Raw genomic sequence first — 17,910 nt, forward strand, 5'->3', positions numbered from 1 at the left:
TGAAGGAGACTGCGTCCGTATGCCACAACACCTGGAAAACGTTCAACCTTGGACTAATTAGTAACACGTACCATTTGCGTCACAAGTGCCAGGCAATACCCATCTCCAAGAAGAGACAGTTTAATCAGTTCCCTTTAACATTCAATGACATTACGACCACTGATTTGCCTACTATTAACATCCCGGGGTTAATGTTGAGCAGAAACTCACCTGGATCATCCATGTAAATATTTTGGTGACAAGATGGGGTGAGTGACTGCAGATTCTGTGGCAGGTAACTCATAACCTAGCTCTCACCCTCCACCCAAGCCTATCCATCAATTTATAAAAATGGTTCAGATGAGAATAAAGAAGGTATAGTTATAAGTTTGCAGACGACACCAAAATCGGTGATGTAGTGGACAAGTGAAGAAGGTTATCTAAGATTACAAAGAGATCTTGATCAATTAGGTCAATGGGCTGTGGAGTGGTAGATGGAATTTAATCTGGATAAATGTGAGATATTGCATTTTGGTAAAACAAGCAAGGCTAGGACCTATACAACTAACGATAGAGCCTGGAGTAGTGTTGTCAAACAGAGAGATCTAGCAGTTCAGGTACATTTGTCGAGGTTGTCCAGGGCATTGGTGGGGCCTCTTCTGGAGTATTGTGTCCAGTTCTGGTCTCCCTGTTACAGGAAGGATATTATTAAACTGGAGAATGTCAGAAACGCTTTACCAGAATGTTGCTGGGAATGGAGGTTTGCATTAAAAGGAGAGACTGGGTAGGCTGGGACTTTTTCTACTGGAGCATAGAACCTTACGGAGGTTTATAAAATCATGAGGGGTATAAATAAGGTGAATGGCAGGTGTCTTTTCCCTAGGGTGGGGAATTTCAAGACCAGCGCAAATTTTTAAAGTGAGAGGGAGAAAGATTTTTAAAAAGACATTGGGCGCAGTTTTTTTATACACAGAGAGTGGCTTGTGTGTAGAATGAACCTCCAGGGGAAGTGGTGGATGTGGCTACAGTTACAATGTTTAAAAGTCAATTGGATAAGCTTGTGAATAAGAAATGTTTGAAGGGATACGAACCAAGCGCAGGCAGGTAGGACTAGTTTAGTTTTGGAATCTTGGCTGGCATGGAGGGGAGTTAGATTGAAGGATCTGTTTCCATGCTATATGACTCTACGACTTGAAAAGGCATAAGTGTAGACTGTTATGGAATGCTTTCAACTTCTGGAGGAGTGTAGCTCCAGCAACATTCAAGAAGCTTAATATCATAAAGTAGCCCACTTGATTGATACCCCATTCACCCCTTTAACATCCACTCCTTCAACCACAAACACACAGCAGCAGCAGTAGTGTGCCATTTACAAGATGAATTACAGCAACTTGTTTCCTTTGTTAACTTTTTCCAAATCTGCAATTCCATAATCTAGAATGACAAGGGAAGATGATGAACATGGCCCTGCTAGTTCTTCTTCAAGCCATGTGCCATCTTGCCTTGAAAATACATCACCATTCCTTCACTGCTATTAGATCAAAGACCTGGAGCTCCCTAACAGCAGGATGAAGTAGCTCTAGACAATAGACAATAGACCAGGTGAATGGCAGAGCTTTAGGAGGAGCCTCAATACTACCTTCATCAGAGCAATTTAAAATGGGCAATAAATGCTGGCCTTACCAGTAATGCTGACATACCCCAAAAGAAAAGAAAATTCACAATTCCCTAAAGGAGGACTGGAGTTGTGGCATCAGCAGTAGTTGTAACTTGTATTCCAAGATTCATTCACTACCTCAGGTAGAATCATTCAATAAATATTAAATGGAGTATTTGGAACTGTTTTAGTTAAAGTGGTATATCCCCCCACATCGTTGTAAGAGTTCCGTATTCTTTTCCCTTCTTGGCCTGATGAAGCACACTGAATATGTATGAAATATTTTCTTTTTTAGGATTGAGCCAACACACATGAAATTCCCACCATCAGATCTCTTAGAGTTGGATTACTATTCTCAATGGGAGTAATTAAATATTAAACCGTTCTACACAATTAAGCTTAATGGTAGGATTCTTCATGGACTAAGCTGCATTGATTGATTTAAAACATCCTGCAAGTTCTACAGTCCTGACTGCCCTTTAGTTCCTCACTTAGGAAATTCAGAGACTCTGAGTATAGGTTCTTGAACCTCTTAGCTATGCACATTTCCAACTTGTCAACAGGACTATTTGGCTGTAGTAGTCATCATAGCTATTTCTGTGCCAGCCCTGAAATAAGATTGTCTACTCCAGACACAGCAGGAATTGTAACATGTACCTTCCTCAGCTTCATGATATTTTCACATTACACAGTGAATTTTCCTATTGGGAAGTAAATGTTTCCAGTACAAGCAGTGTGAGTGATTAGCATGTTAACGTGCCTATAATAACTAGAGATTCTGTTTTTATTTTACTTTAGTGGAAAGAGGCCAAGCAGGACCTCCAGGCCCACCCAAGCCAAGACAGACCCCTGTCACAGGAACAAGCTATGGTGTCATTGGGGAGGTAGGTTATGCAGGCCCCCCAGGATCAATGGATATATCAGATGTTAATGGTTCTCACGAAACAAAACAGCAAATTACACCAGCTCCGGGTAGAGACCATGAACTATCGGGTGAGTACAGTTTTTATACATTCAGGTCATAAATACAGTGTTATAATTATGGATTATGATCTTTCTTCATCGCCTTTATTTTAATTATAAGATATACTGTTAGTCTTAAAGTTTTGAACACAACAAGCTGTTTGTTCAAAAGTATAAAGTTGAACTCTTTACATTTTGTGTTTTATAATGGTGCCTTCATACTACAGCACTGTCACTTGGGAGGACTTTGACTTCAGTGTAATACAGAAATTAAACAAAAAGAACAAAAGAGAAGTACAGCACAGCAACAGACCCTTCGGCCCTCCAAGTCTGTGCAGATCATCATGCTCTAAATGAACTAAAAACAAACCCTTCTACCCTATTCAGTCTGTATCTCTCTATTCCGTCCCGATTCATGTAACCATTCGGATACCTCTTAAATGTGCCTGCTTCCACCTCCAATTCTAGCAGTGCGTTCCAGGATCATACTACTCTGTGCATGCAAAACTTCCTTCACATGTCTCCCTTAAACTTTAATCCTCTCACCTTGAACCTGTGTCCCCTTGTAATCGAAATTTAAACCCTGGGAAAAAGTCGTTGACTATTCACCCTATCTATGCCTCTCATAATTTTGCAGAACCTCTTTCACGTCTCCTCTCAGCCACCGCCATTCCAGTGAAAACAATCCTAGTCGTTTTAACCTTTGCTCACAGCCAATGTCCTTGTGACCAGACAACATCCTGGTGAGCCTTCTCTGCACTGTCTCCAAAGCTTTCACATCCTTCTGGTGGTGGGGTGACCAAAACTACACACGATACTCCAAATGCGGCCAAAGAAGGATTTTTTTTATATAGCTGCAGCATTGTTTGCCAACTCTTGTACTCCATATCCTGGTCGATGAAGGCAAACACGCCATATGCTTTCTTAATCATCTTGGCTACCTGTATTGCCACTTGTCAGGAACTGTGGACCTGCATGCCCAGATCTGTCTGTATGTTAATGTTTCTAAGGATTCTGCCTTTTACAGTATAATTCACACCTAAATTTGATTCTCCAAAATGCATCACATTACATTTGTCTGGATTAAACTCCATCTGCCATTTCTGTGCCTAAGTTGCCAATCTTTCTATATCCTGTTGTATCCTTTCACATTTGTCAGCACTATCAGCAACTCTACCAATCTTCGTATCATCTGCAAAGTTACTAATCAGTCCACCCACTTTTCCTCTAGATCATTTATATATATTACAAACAACAGAGGACCTAAGACTGATCCCTGTAGAACACCACTGGTTACCGATCTCTATTTTGAAAAACATCCTTCCACTGCTACCCTCTGACTTCTGTGACCAAGCCAGTTTTGTATTCATCTAGCTGGCCAACTCTGAATCCCATGTGATTTTAATATTTATACCAATCTGTCATGTGGGACTTTATCAAATGTATCTCTAAAGTCCATATAAACTACATCCACAGCTCTTCCCTCAACAATTATCTTTGTCACCTCTTCAAGGGATTCAATCAGGTTCATAAGACATGACCTTCCCTGGACAAAACTGTGCTGCCTGTCACTAACTACTCTATTTTCTTCCAAATGTGCATATATCTTGATCCTCAGTATGTTCTCCAAAAGCTTCTCCACCACAGATGAAAGGCTCAATAGTCTATAATTTCCTGGATTATCCCTGCTTCTTTTTCTTAAACAAGGGACCATCATTGGCTAATCTCCAGTCATAGAGTCATAGACATGTACAGCATGGAAACAGACCCCATGGTCCATGCCGACCAGATATCCCAACCCAATCTCGTCCCACCTACAAGCACCTGGCCCATATCCCTCCAAACCCTTCTTATTCATATTCCCATCCAGATGCCTTTTCCTCTGGAACCTCACCTGCGGTCATAGAGAATTTGAAGGTATCTTCTAATGCCCCAACTATTTCTTCCCTTGTCTCTCACAGTAACCTGGGATAGACCCCATCTGGCCCTGGGTACTTGTCTACCTTAATGCAATTTAGGATACCCAAAACTTCCTCCTTGAATAGATTGACATTGAGTATTCACACACTCATCCCTGACGTCCTTTTCCATGGTGAACACCGATATAAAGTACTTATTAAGGATCTCTTCCACTTCCTGTGGCTCCACGCGTAACTTCCCTCCTTTATCCTTGAGTGGGTCTACTCTTTCCCTTGCTACCCTCTCACTTCTAATATATGAATAAAATAACCTTAGCATTTTCCTTGACCCGGTTTACTAAAGACATTAGCCTTCCTAATTTTGTGTTTAAGTTCCTTCCTAATTTCCCTAGACTCCTCAAGGGCTTTCTCAGTGGCCTCGACCTTTCGTATGTTTCCTTTTGACTAAGCTTACAATTTCCCTTGTCAGAAAATGCGCTGCTGGAAAAGCGCAGCAGGCCAGGCAGCATCCAGGGAACAGGAGAATCGACGCCTCGGGCACAAGCCCTTCTTCAGCCCATCTGTAGACCTCACTTTCTCCTCAATTTCCCTTGTCATCCATGTTTCCCGAATCCTGCCGTTCCTACCCTTCAGTTTTGCAGGGGAATGCAAGTCCTGCACTTTCATCAACTGGTTTTTAAAAGCCTCCCATATGCCAGATGTAAGTTTGCCCAGATGTAGATAAGCAATGCTTCTAGTGATTCTGATTGTACGGAGTGTCACTTAAGAAAATGGTTTAATGAAACATACTGCATCAGCAGCTGATCTTCCCACAACATCTCGAAAATGATTGCAACCAGAAAATTCATAGCAAGTTCCATATTTAAACATACTTTTTGTGGTGCTGTTAATGTTTTGAATTATAAATGATTACATTCCATTGATACTGGGAACCGATACATACACACACATCACTATTTGAAGTGGATCTGTATAATATAAACTTCCTATCTGAACCTAGAAATATAGTATCCCTATAGTGTGGTAGCAGGTCATTCAGCCCATTGAGTCCACACTGACCCTCCGAAGAGCATCCCACATCATGCCCATAACTCTGCATTTCCCATGGCCTATCCACCTATCTGGCACATCCCTGGACACTAAGGGCAATTTGACATGGGTACCTAACCTGCACATCTTCGGATCGGGGGAAGAAAACAGAGCACCCAGAGGAAACCCACACAGACACAGGGGGAACATGCAAACTCCACACAGGCAGTCATCTGAAAGCGGAATTGAACCCAGATCCCTGGCACTCCTGAAACTTAAATACAGCATCTAGGCTAACTTTTAAATGCAGGTCTGAGGAAATGCTGCAGTGTCAGAGGTTTTCAAATGTGAGGTTAAGCTTCCATGGAGACGGTGGTTCATATGTGGAATGAATTACTAGAGGATGTGATACAACAATTGAAAAACATTTGGACACATACACAAATAGGAAAGGTTTAGATGGATATGGGCCAAATGCAAGCAAATGAGACTAGTTCAGTTTGAGAAACTTGGTTGCCATGGGTAAGTTGGACTGAAGGGTCTGTTTCCGTGCTGTATGACTCTATGACACTAATGCTCTGTTTCCCATCTCAGCTGGATCTAAAAGGTTCCAGACACTATTTGATAAAAAGCAGATTCTCTGCGCATTTTAGCCAATATTACTCCCACAAGCAACACTGTTGTTTATGGAAGTTTGCTGAGTCTAACTTAACTGCTTGTGGTTCCCTTCATTACAATGTAATTTGATTTTGAATGTACTTAATTTGCTATGATGCACTCATGACATTTGACAACACTAAATAGATGTGAGTTTGTTGTTCCTTTCTAATCCTGTATCTTTTCTTCATCTAAACTACAAGTATATATATTCACTTACTGCAAGAGCTCCATCTGCTGGAACTCTTGCCTTCCTGTTCACGATATGAAAGCCAGCATGATAAAAGTTTCATGCAATGGTTTAGGAAACATACAGTTTGTGAAGAAACTGAACCCCCTTGTCATTTTTCATGCAATCAAGAAATAAATATATATGTTAAGATAAAATTCAACAACATCTGTTTTATAGACCACTTGCTGTGAACAAATTGGTGACATTGGTAATGAGCCTAAACAAGTTAACCTAACCATAAAGGAACCATCCAGTGGCTGTAGAATGACAAAAATCCAACTTTAAGTTTGAAAGTGAGAAGGGTGAGTCAGAAAACAAGGTTCTAAATTAGGTAAGAGGCAGAATCTGACCTATAGGGCATTGGTTAGCTCAGTTGACTGGATGGTAGTTTGTGATACCAACAGCATGGGTTCAATTCCTGCATATACTAAGGTTACCATGAAGGACTCTTCTTCTCAATCTCTCCCCTCACCCGAGACACGATGACCCTCAGATTAAAGCAATCATCTCTCTCTCTCGCGAGAGAGCAGCCCTCTGGTCTGGTAAGACAGTGGTGACTTTTTATTGGACTAGATTATTAATGGATACGGTGGAGTAGGTTCAATTGCAACAATGTATTTGGTAGACCACAAGACCTGATACATTCCTAATGGACTTGTGTGATTAAAGACAGTTACCATTGGCAATGAGAAGGTAGGCCCATAAAGATGAGGAAGGGCTGATATGAAGGTAAAGAACAGAAATGATCCCACAGACTAGGAAAAATCTGAAGAACAACAAAGAATTGCAAAGCAAGTGCTAAGATCTCTAGAAAGTGAATGTAAAAAGATTTGCAAGTGTTTTCAAAAAGGAGAACACAAGGATATTACTCAGATATTGAGAAAAAGAGCAGCGAGAGAAACATGATTTCTCAGTGACAGGCAGCATTGACATGTTGATGGGAATCAGAGATTGACAAATTTACAGTATATTTGACATCGACCTTCGCAACTGAGAATAAAGATAAAATAACAGAGACAAAGAAAATTAAAATCAGATCAAAGGGTGGAATTAACTAGATTTGAATTAGAAAATCAGGGTGATGGACAAGCTAGCATTATTAAACATCGAGATATCTCCAGGCCTTGATGGCTTCCTGATTTAAATAAAGTAGTTGAGGAAACATTTGATACAACTGTGACGATCTTCCAAAACACACACGCAACTCAGGAATTGTCCCCTAAGATTGGAAAACCGCTAATGTCACCACTATTAAAGAAGGGCAAAAGTGATAAACTCAAAAATTACAGACATATTAGTCTAATGTGAGAAGTTGCTAGAATCTGTCAATAGTGATAGAGTCACTGGAGTATTTGGACAAATATGAACTGATCAACGTAAGCTAATACCCTTTTGAAATGATTATGTTGTGTCTGTTGAACTTAGTTGAATTATTTGAGAAGGTAAATAAAACAAAAAGTGGTGTATTAGCGGAGATTATTTCTGTGGACTTTCAGAAGACATTCAGCCAGATTTCACATATTAAAATGGTGGCTCAGTGGTTAGCACTGCTGCCTCACAGCAACAGGGTCCCAGGTTTGATTCCAGCCTCAGGTGACTGTCTGTATGGAGTTTGCACATTCTCCCCGTGTCTGTGTGGGTTTCCTCCCACAGTCCAAAGATGTGCAGGTCAGGTGAATTGCCCATGCTAAACTGCCAATAGTGTGAGATGCATTAGTCAAAGGGAAATGGGTCTGGGTGGGTTACTCTTCGGAGGAGTGTGGACTGGTTGGGCCAAAAGGGCCTGTTTCCACAATGTAAGGAATCTAATCTAATCTAATCTGATCTAATACCTTGAAACAATGAGAGCACCTAGAATTAGTAACAACCCTATTGACTTAGATAGGGCTTTGTTTGGAGGTACAAGATTGAGAGTAGGGAATTGATATGTTTTACTTGTGATTTTCTTCAAGGAGCTGTACTGGGGCTTTTCACTATATAACCCATTTGATGAAGAATATCTAAGCTTGTATTAGCATTAAATGGGTGGCACGTTAGTGTGGTAGAGCTGATCAAAGAGCAGGCACTGGATTTGGTGATGTGTAATGAGGCAGGCTTGATTAGGCAGCTTAAGCTGAAGGAACCCCTTGGGCAGTGACCACAACATGATAGAATTCGCCCCGCAGTTTGAGAGGAAGAAGCTGGAATCAGATATAATGTCTTACAATTAAGTAAGGGCAACTACAAAGACATCAGAGAGGACGTGGCCAGAATTGATTGGAAGGGAGGGGGGTAGCAGGAAAGATGATGGAGCAGGAATTCCTGGAGGTAATTTGGGAGGCAAAGCAAAAATTCATCCCAAGAAAGAAGAAACATACTAAGGGCTAGAAGGCAACTAATGCTTACAAGGGAAGTGAGGGAGAGCGTAAAAGCAAATAAAAGGCATACAGTGTAGTGAAGATTAGTGGGAAGCCAGAGGACTGGGAAGCCGTTAAAAACCAGCAGAGGATAACTAAAAAAGAAATAAGAGGAAGAAGATGAAATATGAGGGTAAGCTAGCTAATAACATAAAAAATTGTAAAAGTTTTTTTTAGAAATACAAACAGTGGGGGATCCAGCGGCGACCCAGCAAGTCTGAGTCTATAGTGCTCCTCCCAAGACTTGGGCAAAGTGGGCCACCCGCCTCCACCACACTCACCAAATCATTTAAAATAGTTTTTACTTAATGTAATTAGTTGCTCAGTACTGAATTTAAACAATTTAATCTCCTGTAAAAATGACTAAAAGGGAAGGGAGCCCACAGTTCTCAGCAGGTGGGAACCCCTCCTCCACCCGCCCCAGCTGCAGCCGCCCCGGGGGACTTACCTACGGTGGCGAGCCTCGTGGAGATAATTTCCAAACTTGATGCGAAGATCGACGCCTTCATCGAAGAGTCCCGGAGCAGATGGAATTCACTCTCGGCCGCGCTACAAAAGCACGACCGAGACATCAAGGAAATCGAGCGCTGAGTCAGAGGGGTGGAGCTAAAGGCCGCGACCTCCAAGACTATAGCGCGGCCGTGGATCGGGTCCGCACTCTCGAACAGCGAGTCTGGACCTTAGAAAATCACATTGACGACCTCGAGGATCGAGGTCGTCGAAAAAATATTTGTTTGCTGGGCATTTCTGAACGGAAGAGGAAGGCCAGTTTACAGTGTTACATGAGCAGTGGCTTTTAAATCTGGAGGCTGGATCAGGTCAGATAAGGGTGGAATGGGCCTACCGGGTTGCAATGCATGGGCCCGGCTCGAACCAGCGCCCCCGCCCGGTCATGTTCCAGCTGCAGAGCTACAAGGAGAGGCAGCTTCCAGAAATCTTGGGAAAGATCCCCAAGCCATGATTTATAAAGGATCCAAGATTATGTTATTCCAGGACTTTTCCCCAGCTCTGGTCCGAAAGAGGAAGGTGTTTGATGAAGTGAAGAAGGGTTTAAGGAACTTAAATATTCAGTACTCCTTGCGCTACCCAGCAATGCTAGGCTTTAACCATGAAGGGTCCATGTACAACTTCGGATCGCCGGAGAAGGCCAAGGAATTTTTGGACTCTCTTAGATAAATTGTAAGAGTTAATTGATGTTGTTTTGCCCTCCCCCCCACCTCGCTTTACACCACCTTTTTTTTAATTAATCCCTTTCAGTACCTTACTATTTAATATTAACTTCGGGGGGGTGGGGAGAGGGGTTTATTTATTTGTTCTCTACTTAGCGATTTTCTCCCCCCCTCTTTTTTATATATATATATATAGGCTGGGGTGTCTAGTTAATGTAGGTGGGGAGGTGGTTACCTTATCCTATTTTATCTGTCTTTAGGTGCAGGGTTGTTTTCCCTTGTTATTTTGTATTACTATATTTAATTATTATTTGTTGAGACTGTAATTTTACAGTTATATATGTTTATACATGGTATTAACATTGCCAAATATATCCAGGTGTTGGTGTGAGTGTGTGTGGGGGGGGGGGGAGGTAGGGTGCTCACTGTTAACTCTAGCTCTGTAGTATATTTGAATTTTCTTTAGTCTATCGTGGGGTGCCTAGGTCAAGGGTGGGGCACTGATTGGGAGAGGATATGATGGGCTTTTGGAAAGGAAGTGATGCCCTCTGGGAAAAAGGGGGAAAATCTCCATTTAAATACGTTTTTTTAATTTAGAAATAGTTTTTAATTATATTGATGTGAGTGTATTAAAGAGCCTTTAGTTTTGTGAATTTTATATGCTCTATGCTCGGGATGTTCTGGATAGGGTTTCCCCTCCCGAGGGGTCTCGGATTTGCCCGGGCGATTATGGTTAATCAGTCGGTTAAATGGTGCACCTGGAATGTCAAGGGGAGTAATTCACCAGTCAAAAGGAAGAAAATATTATCAAACCTCAAGAAAGAAAGGGTTGATATAGCTCTCCTACAGGAGACACACCTGTTGGATAAAGAACACTTGAAATTATGACAGGGTGGATTTGATCAGGCCTTCTTTTCTTCCTTCAGCTCAAAATGTAGGGGAGTTGTTATTCTTATTCGGAAGAATTTCCCTTTCAAAATCCTAAATCAGATAAAAGACGAATCTGGACGATATATTCTGATTAAAGCCCTTATAAATGGAGAGGAATATGGGATCTTAAATCTGTATTGTTCCCCGGCACATCCTTTTAAATTTATAACGGAAGCCTTCTCAAAATTGATGGCTCTCGGTGCTCGTCATACAATTATAGGGGGAGATTTTAATTGTATTATGGATCCGGAAATAGATAGGATTCCCAAGAGAGCAGGAATATCTCCCAGATCCAGACAATTGGTGAATTTGAACAAAGAATTAGGACTAGTAGGTGTATGGAGATACCTTCATTCACAGGGCAGAGATTTTTCTTTTTACTCCAATCCACATAAATGTCACACCAGAATCGGTATTTTTTTGCCCCCTCAATTTTTTAAAATTCCATATCATCCTGTAAAATAGGTAATATAACAATTTCTGATCACGCAGCTGTATATATGGAAATCAAGGCGAGGAACAATGAGACATCCCCCGGCATTGGCGTATGGACCCCTTCCTGATGAAAGATAGTAAATTTGTAAAGTACTTCTCTCAAGAATTTAAACCTTTTTTAGAAATTAATTCAGGTATGGCTAGCAACCCATCAATGATGTGGGAGACCATGAAAGCTTACATGCGAGGTTTGATCATTTCAGACTCAGCAACCCAGAAAAAATTAAAGGGAGAACAACAGTGTCTGCTCGAAGCTTGCTTAAAAGCGGCTGAAACAGCATACGCTGACAGACCTTCTATTATCAAATTACAAAGGATTACAGCCCTTACGACAGCCCTAAACACCGCGCTTACCCAAACAGCTAAGAGGGAAATATTATTTGCAAAACAAAGGTTATATGAATTTGGCGATAAACCTGATAGATACTTAGCATTTCTCGCAAAGTAAAAAAAGGCCCCTCAAACTATCACATCTATCAAGGAAAGTGAGGGTATTCTGACTCATGATCATAAAAGGATTAACGCAATCTTTAGAAAATTTTATTCTGATTTATATAAATCGCAGGATTGCGAAGACAGGACGAGGAGGATGCAGTCATTTTTTAAAAAACTCCGGAACAGGTATCGGTTCTGAATGTTCCCCTAACAATCCAAGAAATACTTGACGCAATCAGGCAACTTCAGAGCGGTAAGGCACCTGGCCCAGATGGCTTTCAAGCTGAATTCTATAAAGAATTTACAGGAATATTGACTGGTCCACTTAAAGACATGTATAACTATCATACAGTCAGGGTTGTCTCCCGCCTTCGCTGAAAGAGGCGAATATATCTCTTATTCTCAAAAAAGGAAAGGACCCAGAAGATTATGTGTCATACAGACCAATATCCTTGCTAAATGTAGATTTTTAAAATCTTCTCTAAAACGTTAGCATTGAGGCTAGGAAGGGTATTGCCACATATCATAAAGGAGGATCAGACGGGGTTTATTAAGGGCCGTAGATCATCCAATAATGTTAGAAGGGTTTTGAATGTGATTCAAGCCTGTCATCAGGGAAAGATACCAGGAGTAATAGTTTCATTAGACGCAGAAAAGGCATTCGGCAGGGTTGAATGGTCATATTTGCTTTACACATTGGAAAGGTTTGGCATTGGAAAGGTGTTTACCAAATGGGTCTCAACACTGTATAATGATCCCAAAGCAGTCGTGATTACCAATGGATTAGGCTCGGACAGCTCCAGTGTGGGTAGGGGCTGCCGTCAGGGATGTCCTCTTTTGCCATTGCTATTTACGCTAATAATTGAGCCACTAGCAGAAGCTATACGGGCTGACCCTAATATAACGGCCCCAAGGATTGGTACAGGTAAACATAAAATTACCCTTTACGCAGATGATGTTCTTCTATTTCTCAGTAATCCTCTGATGTCCATACCTCGCTTAATCCAAGTTATTAATATATTTAATTATTTTCAGGCTATAAAATTAATTTCTCAAAATCGGAGGCTATGCCAATGGGTGGCCTGGCTAGTATATCTCACCTATCGGATGGATCCCACTTTCCCATTCAGTGGTCCCTGGAGGGTTTTTTATATTTAGGCATTTTTATTACCCCAGTATTTGGTCAGTTGTATAAGGCTAACTTTGTGCATTTACTGGAAAGGATAAGGCAGGACCTCCAGCGATAGGGAGACCTTCCAATTTCCTGGTTAGGCAGAATAGCACTAATTGAAATGAATGTCCTGCCCCGTCTCCTATACCCTATGAGAATGCTTCCGGTGTTGCTGCCGAGGCTGGCACTACGTAAATTATATGGCTGGTTGGGTTCCTTCATCTGGAATCATAGACGGCCCCTCATTAAGCTGAAGAAGCTACAGCTTCCACAGGCAAGGGGAGGATTGGACTTCACAGATTTTAAGAAATATCAGTTAAGTTCCCTATTAAGTTACATAGCTGATTGGGTCTTGTCTGACCCCCAATCAATCTGGCTGGACATCGAGGCTTCTCAAGTAAAATGCCCACTTATTAACCTCTTGTTTTCAGACAAGAGGAAAATCATCACGGTTCACTGTAAAAACCCTAGAATACTAAACACAAGTAAAGTTTGGAATATAATGCGGCAAAATGAGGGCAATTCACATAAAACATCCCCTTATACTCCGATAATGGGGGCATGGGGGTTTCAACTGGGGCTTACAGACGCCACTTTCAAACTCTGGAGATCCAGGGGTATCTCCTGTTAGGGGATCTGTTTAAGGAAAGGGTCCTGAAGTGTTTTGAACAGCTGCATCAGAAATTTGGATTACCTAATGGTGATCTCTTTCGATATTTCCAAATTCGAGATTACATACAGAAGAAGACTACGCTATTAGATAGTCTTTATAAATCAGACAGAGAATGTAGAGTGTTATGGCCAATAGGGGTACCTTCGGTCAGCACTATTTATCATTTATTACATGATGACGTATCGGGAGATATGGACAATCTGCTTAAAACATGGGATCAGGATTTGGGACTGGAAATCTCTATAGAAATGTGGAATGACATTTGGGAAAATGCCAGAAAAATCTCCATCTGCAACAGAACTCAGGCCATTCAGTTGAAGATACTTCACAGGGTCCATATAGCACCCGGACCGATTGGCAAAATTTAAGGCAGGAGCATCTCCAATATGCCCCAAATGTAAAATAGAGGTAGGCACTCTTGTACATTGCTTATGGACCGTAGATATTGGACTAAAGTAGCAAGTGCTCTGACAGAAATCTTAGGAACGGAAATTAGAGTGGATCCAGTATCTCTCCTTTTGGGCTTTTCGAACTTAACCTCCCTGGATATACACGGGAAGAGATTATTTTCTATTCTCTCTTTCTGTGCAAGGAAAAATATTTTGGTAAAGTGGGTGGCTGAGGGCCCCCCTGGACTTTCGAATTGGCACAGATTAATCAGTGAATGTATCCCCCTTGACTTCCTTACAAATATGGTGCACCAAAAGACCAAATTATTCCATAAAATATGGCAGCCCTTCTTGAATTACACAAATACAGATATTTCGGCTATCCTAACAAGGGCTTTTATTTAATTGAGATGGCGAACCTGACTGGTCCAGGGCCCCTTGGGAGAGGAATCCCGCACGAATACGGGTTTTGTTATGATTTGATGCTAACACATTCCAAGCATGTATCTCGCTATTCAATTTCTGTATTATCCGTTGTTTCTTTTTCCCTGAATAATGTAAGAGATTTAAATATACACTTTGATTAGTTGTCGGTTAGACTAGTAGTTAGTTGAGGTTTTTTTTCTCGGTTTCTCATTTTTCTGTTTGATAGATTTTGGTTATTATTTATTTAAGATTTAATTGTATATCAATGTTTATACTTGGGTTTTTTTTTGTATTTGTAAACTTATAAAAATATGTTAAATTTTCAACAAAAATATCTATAAAAAAATAAATATAAACAGCAAGAGAGAGTCAAGAGTGAACATTGGATCGCTGGAAATTGAGGCTCGAGAAGTATTAACAGGGCACAAAGAAATAGTGGGAGAGCTGAATAGGTACTTTGCATTGGTTTTCACAGCAGAACACACCAAAACTTCAAGAGAGTCAGGGCAGAGGTGAGTGTAGTTGCCATCACTAAGGAGAAGGTGCTGGGGAAGCTGCAAGGTCTGAAAGTGGACAAATCACCCACACTGGATGGACTACACCCCAGGGTTCTGAAGGAGATAGCTGAAATTTAGTGGAGGTTTTGGTGGTGATCTTTCAGGAATCACTGGAGTCAGGGGAGGGACCCAACGGACTGGAAAATGGCTGATGTAACACCCCTGTTTAAGAAGGGAGGGAGGCAATCAAAAACAAAGACCAAGGTCAGGTTAATGGATCTACAGTTTCCTAAGATTACTAAGGATGAGATTATGAAGTACTTGGAAGTGCATGGTGAAATAGGGCTGCGTCAAGGGCATGGATACAGGATAGGCTGACTGGCAGAAGCTGAAGAGTAGGGATAAAGGAGTCTTTTTCAGGATGGCAGCCGGTGACAGTGGAGTTCCACAGGAGTCAGCGTTGGAACCACAGCTATTCACATTATACATTAACAATCTGGATGAAGGAGTTGAGGGCACTGAAAATAGATTTGGAGATGACATAAAAAAAGGAGGAGGGACAGGTAGTGTTGAGGTGGGGAGGCTGCAGGCAGACTTGGATAGGCTAGGACAGTGGGCAAAGAAGTGGCAGATGGAATACAATGTAGGAAAGGACTTTAATAGGAAGAATAAAGGCATAGAGTATTTTCTAAACAAGGAAAAGCTCTGGAAATCTGAAGCACAAAATCACTTTGGTGTTGTAGTTCAGGATTCTCTTAAAGCTAACATGTAGGTTCAGTTACCAGTTAGGAAGGCAAATGCAATGTTAGCATTCATTTCCAGAATACAAGAGCAGGTATGTGGTGCTGAGGCTGTATAAAGTTCCGGTCAGACCCACTTGGAATATTGTGAGCAGTTTTGGGCCCCATATCTAAGGAAGGATGTGCTGACTTGGAGGGTATCAAGAGGAGATTCATAACAATGATCCCAGCAATGAAGGGCTTGTCATATAAGGAGCAGTTAGGAACTCTCGGTCTGTATTTAGTGAAGTTTAGACAGATGACAGGAAATTGATTGAAACTTACAGAATACTAAGAGGCTTGGATGAAGTGGACATGGAGAAGATGGTTCCATTAGTAGGAGAGACTAGGAGCCAAGGGCACAGCTTCAGAGTGAAGGAATGACCCTTTAGAACCGAAATGAGGAGGAATTCCTTCAGCCAGGAGATGGTGAATCTGTGAAACTCATTGCTGCAGAAGGCTGTGGAGGCCAGATCATTGAGTATATTTATGACGGAGATAAATAGGTCCTTGATTGGTAAAGGAATCAAAGGTTATGGGGAGAAGGCAGGAGAATGGGGTTGAGAAACATATCGGCCGTGATCGAATGGCAGTGCAGACTCAATGGGCTGAGTAGCCTAATTCTGCTCCTATATCATATGGTCTTCTTTAGATTAGAGAAGGAAGTTGCAAAGAGAGATTGGTGGATTAAATGAATGAACAAAACTGTGGCTGGTAAAGTTCAAATGAGAAAGTGGGAGATTTAAACATGAGAAAGGTAGAGAAAAATGAGAAGGTAGGAAGAGAGGAGAAAAGACTTGAGAGTCTAAGTACAGAAATCACTAAATGTACAAAAATAATCAGCACCAACAGTGATGATTAATATAAACAATATTAGACAATATGAGTTGTTTGCACAGATTAGGCTTTTATTCTTGAGTATAGAGATTAATCGAACATTTAATTGAGATATTTCAGATGATTAAAGGGCGTGATAGGCTGGAAAAATGATGTCACTCTGGTGGGAGAGTGCAGAACAAAGGTGATTGCACCTTAATATAAGGGCGACACCTCTCAGGACTAATGTCAGAAATGAATCAATATATAAAAGGAAGTGGAAGCTTGAAACTCACTTCCATAAACCTGATGCAACAAGGCGAGATGAAAATTTTCAAACTGAGATTTATTTTAGGTAAGAGTATGAAAGATGAACAAACCAAAACGGCCAGATGGAGTTAATATCCAAATTACTGTGGTCTAATTGGAAGGCAGAACAGAGTCAAGAGGCTGAATAACCTATCCCTGTTCCTATCCTTCTCTTAAATAATAACAGAATGAAAATCTTAACTTACAATGAATATTTTGTCAAGGGTAATTGAGACCATAAACATTTACTATACAGCAATGCCTTTAACATTACTAACATTTACTAAACACATCAAAACAGGCTTCACATGGAACTTGGCTTACTGTAACAGATATGCCTGAATTTTGGCATCATAACTGATTTGTCGTGATCTTATCAACCGGATTTGAACTATGAATCACTGGAAAGAATTACCAATATAAAATATAAATTACAATTAAAACAACATGTGCTTGGTTACTAGGTAAAAGGTGAATCTCTGTACATGAATGTTTAATTTTTCCAATTCCCATTGTACTTTTTTGACTGATCACTTAATCAATGTAGCCAAATTTATGTCAAATATTTATTTGTATCAAAAGATTGTGGTCTGAATAGGTTGCTTTAAATCTACTTTTGTATCTGTCTATGCTCAATAATAATGTGGGAGCACGTTCAATTGGAAACCAGGTGGATGGGGATATTAAAATTGGCAACTTGCTCATGCATGAACCTCAGGAGTTGACTGACAGCAATCTTTCACTTCTTGAGCAGGAAATGAAGATAATCATCCAAATTCCTCATTGGGGTAGGAATGCAATTCTAACATTTTGGCCTGAATGGAAATCATGTTTCTCAAATAAAACAAAGAACTGCAGATGCGGGAGATCTCAAATGATAACAGAAATTACTGGAGAAACTCAGCAGGTCTGGCAGTATCTGTGCAGAGAAAGTAGAGTTAATGTTTCAAGGCCAGTGTCCCTTGATCAGAACGCCCAAATTTTCCTGC

The 17,910-nt window shown here is 40.9% G+C and overlaps 1 protein-coding gene across 1 annotated transcript in view; it reads left to right on the forward strand.

The window, feature by feature from the left end:
- Positions 1-17,910, forward strand: part of LOC122549042 (EMILIN-2-like) — an 87,257-nt gene that overhangs the window by 48,672 nt on the left and 20,675 nt on the right. Inside the window, exon 5 of the mRNA XM_043688216.2 lies at positions 2,435-2,629. Coding sequence (XP_043544151.2) covers positions 2,435-2,629 — 195 coding nt within the window. The remainder of the gene's footprint in view (positions 1-2,434; positions 2,630-17,910) is intronic.

The sequence above is a fragment of the Chiloscyllium plagiosum genome, unplaced genomic scaffold, assembly GCF_037043375.1.
Source record: "Chiloscyllium plagiosum isolate Xiang-an unplaced genomic scaffold, Cpla_swu_hap1 HiC_scaffold_4, whole genome shotgun sequence".
Classification (NCBI taxonomy): domain Eukaryota; kingdom Metazoa; phylum Chordata; class Chondrichthyes; order Orectolobiformes; family Hemiscylliidae; genus Chiloscyllium; species Chiloscyllium plagiosum.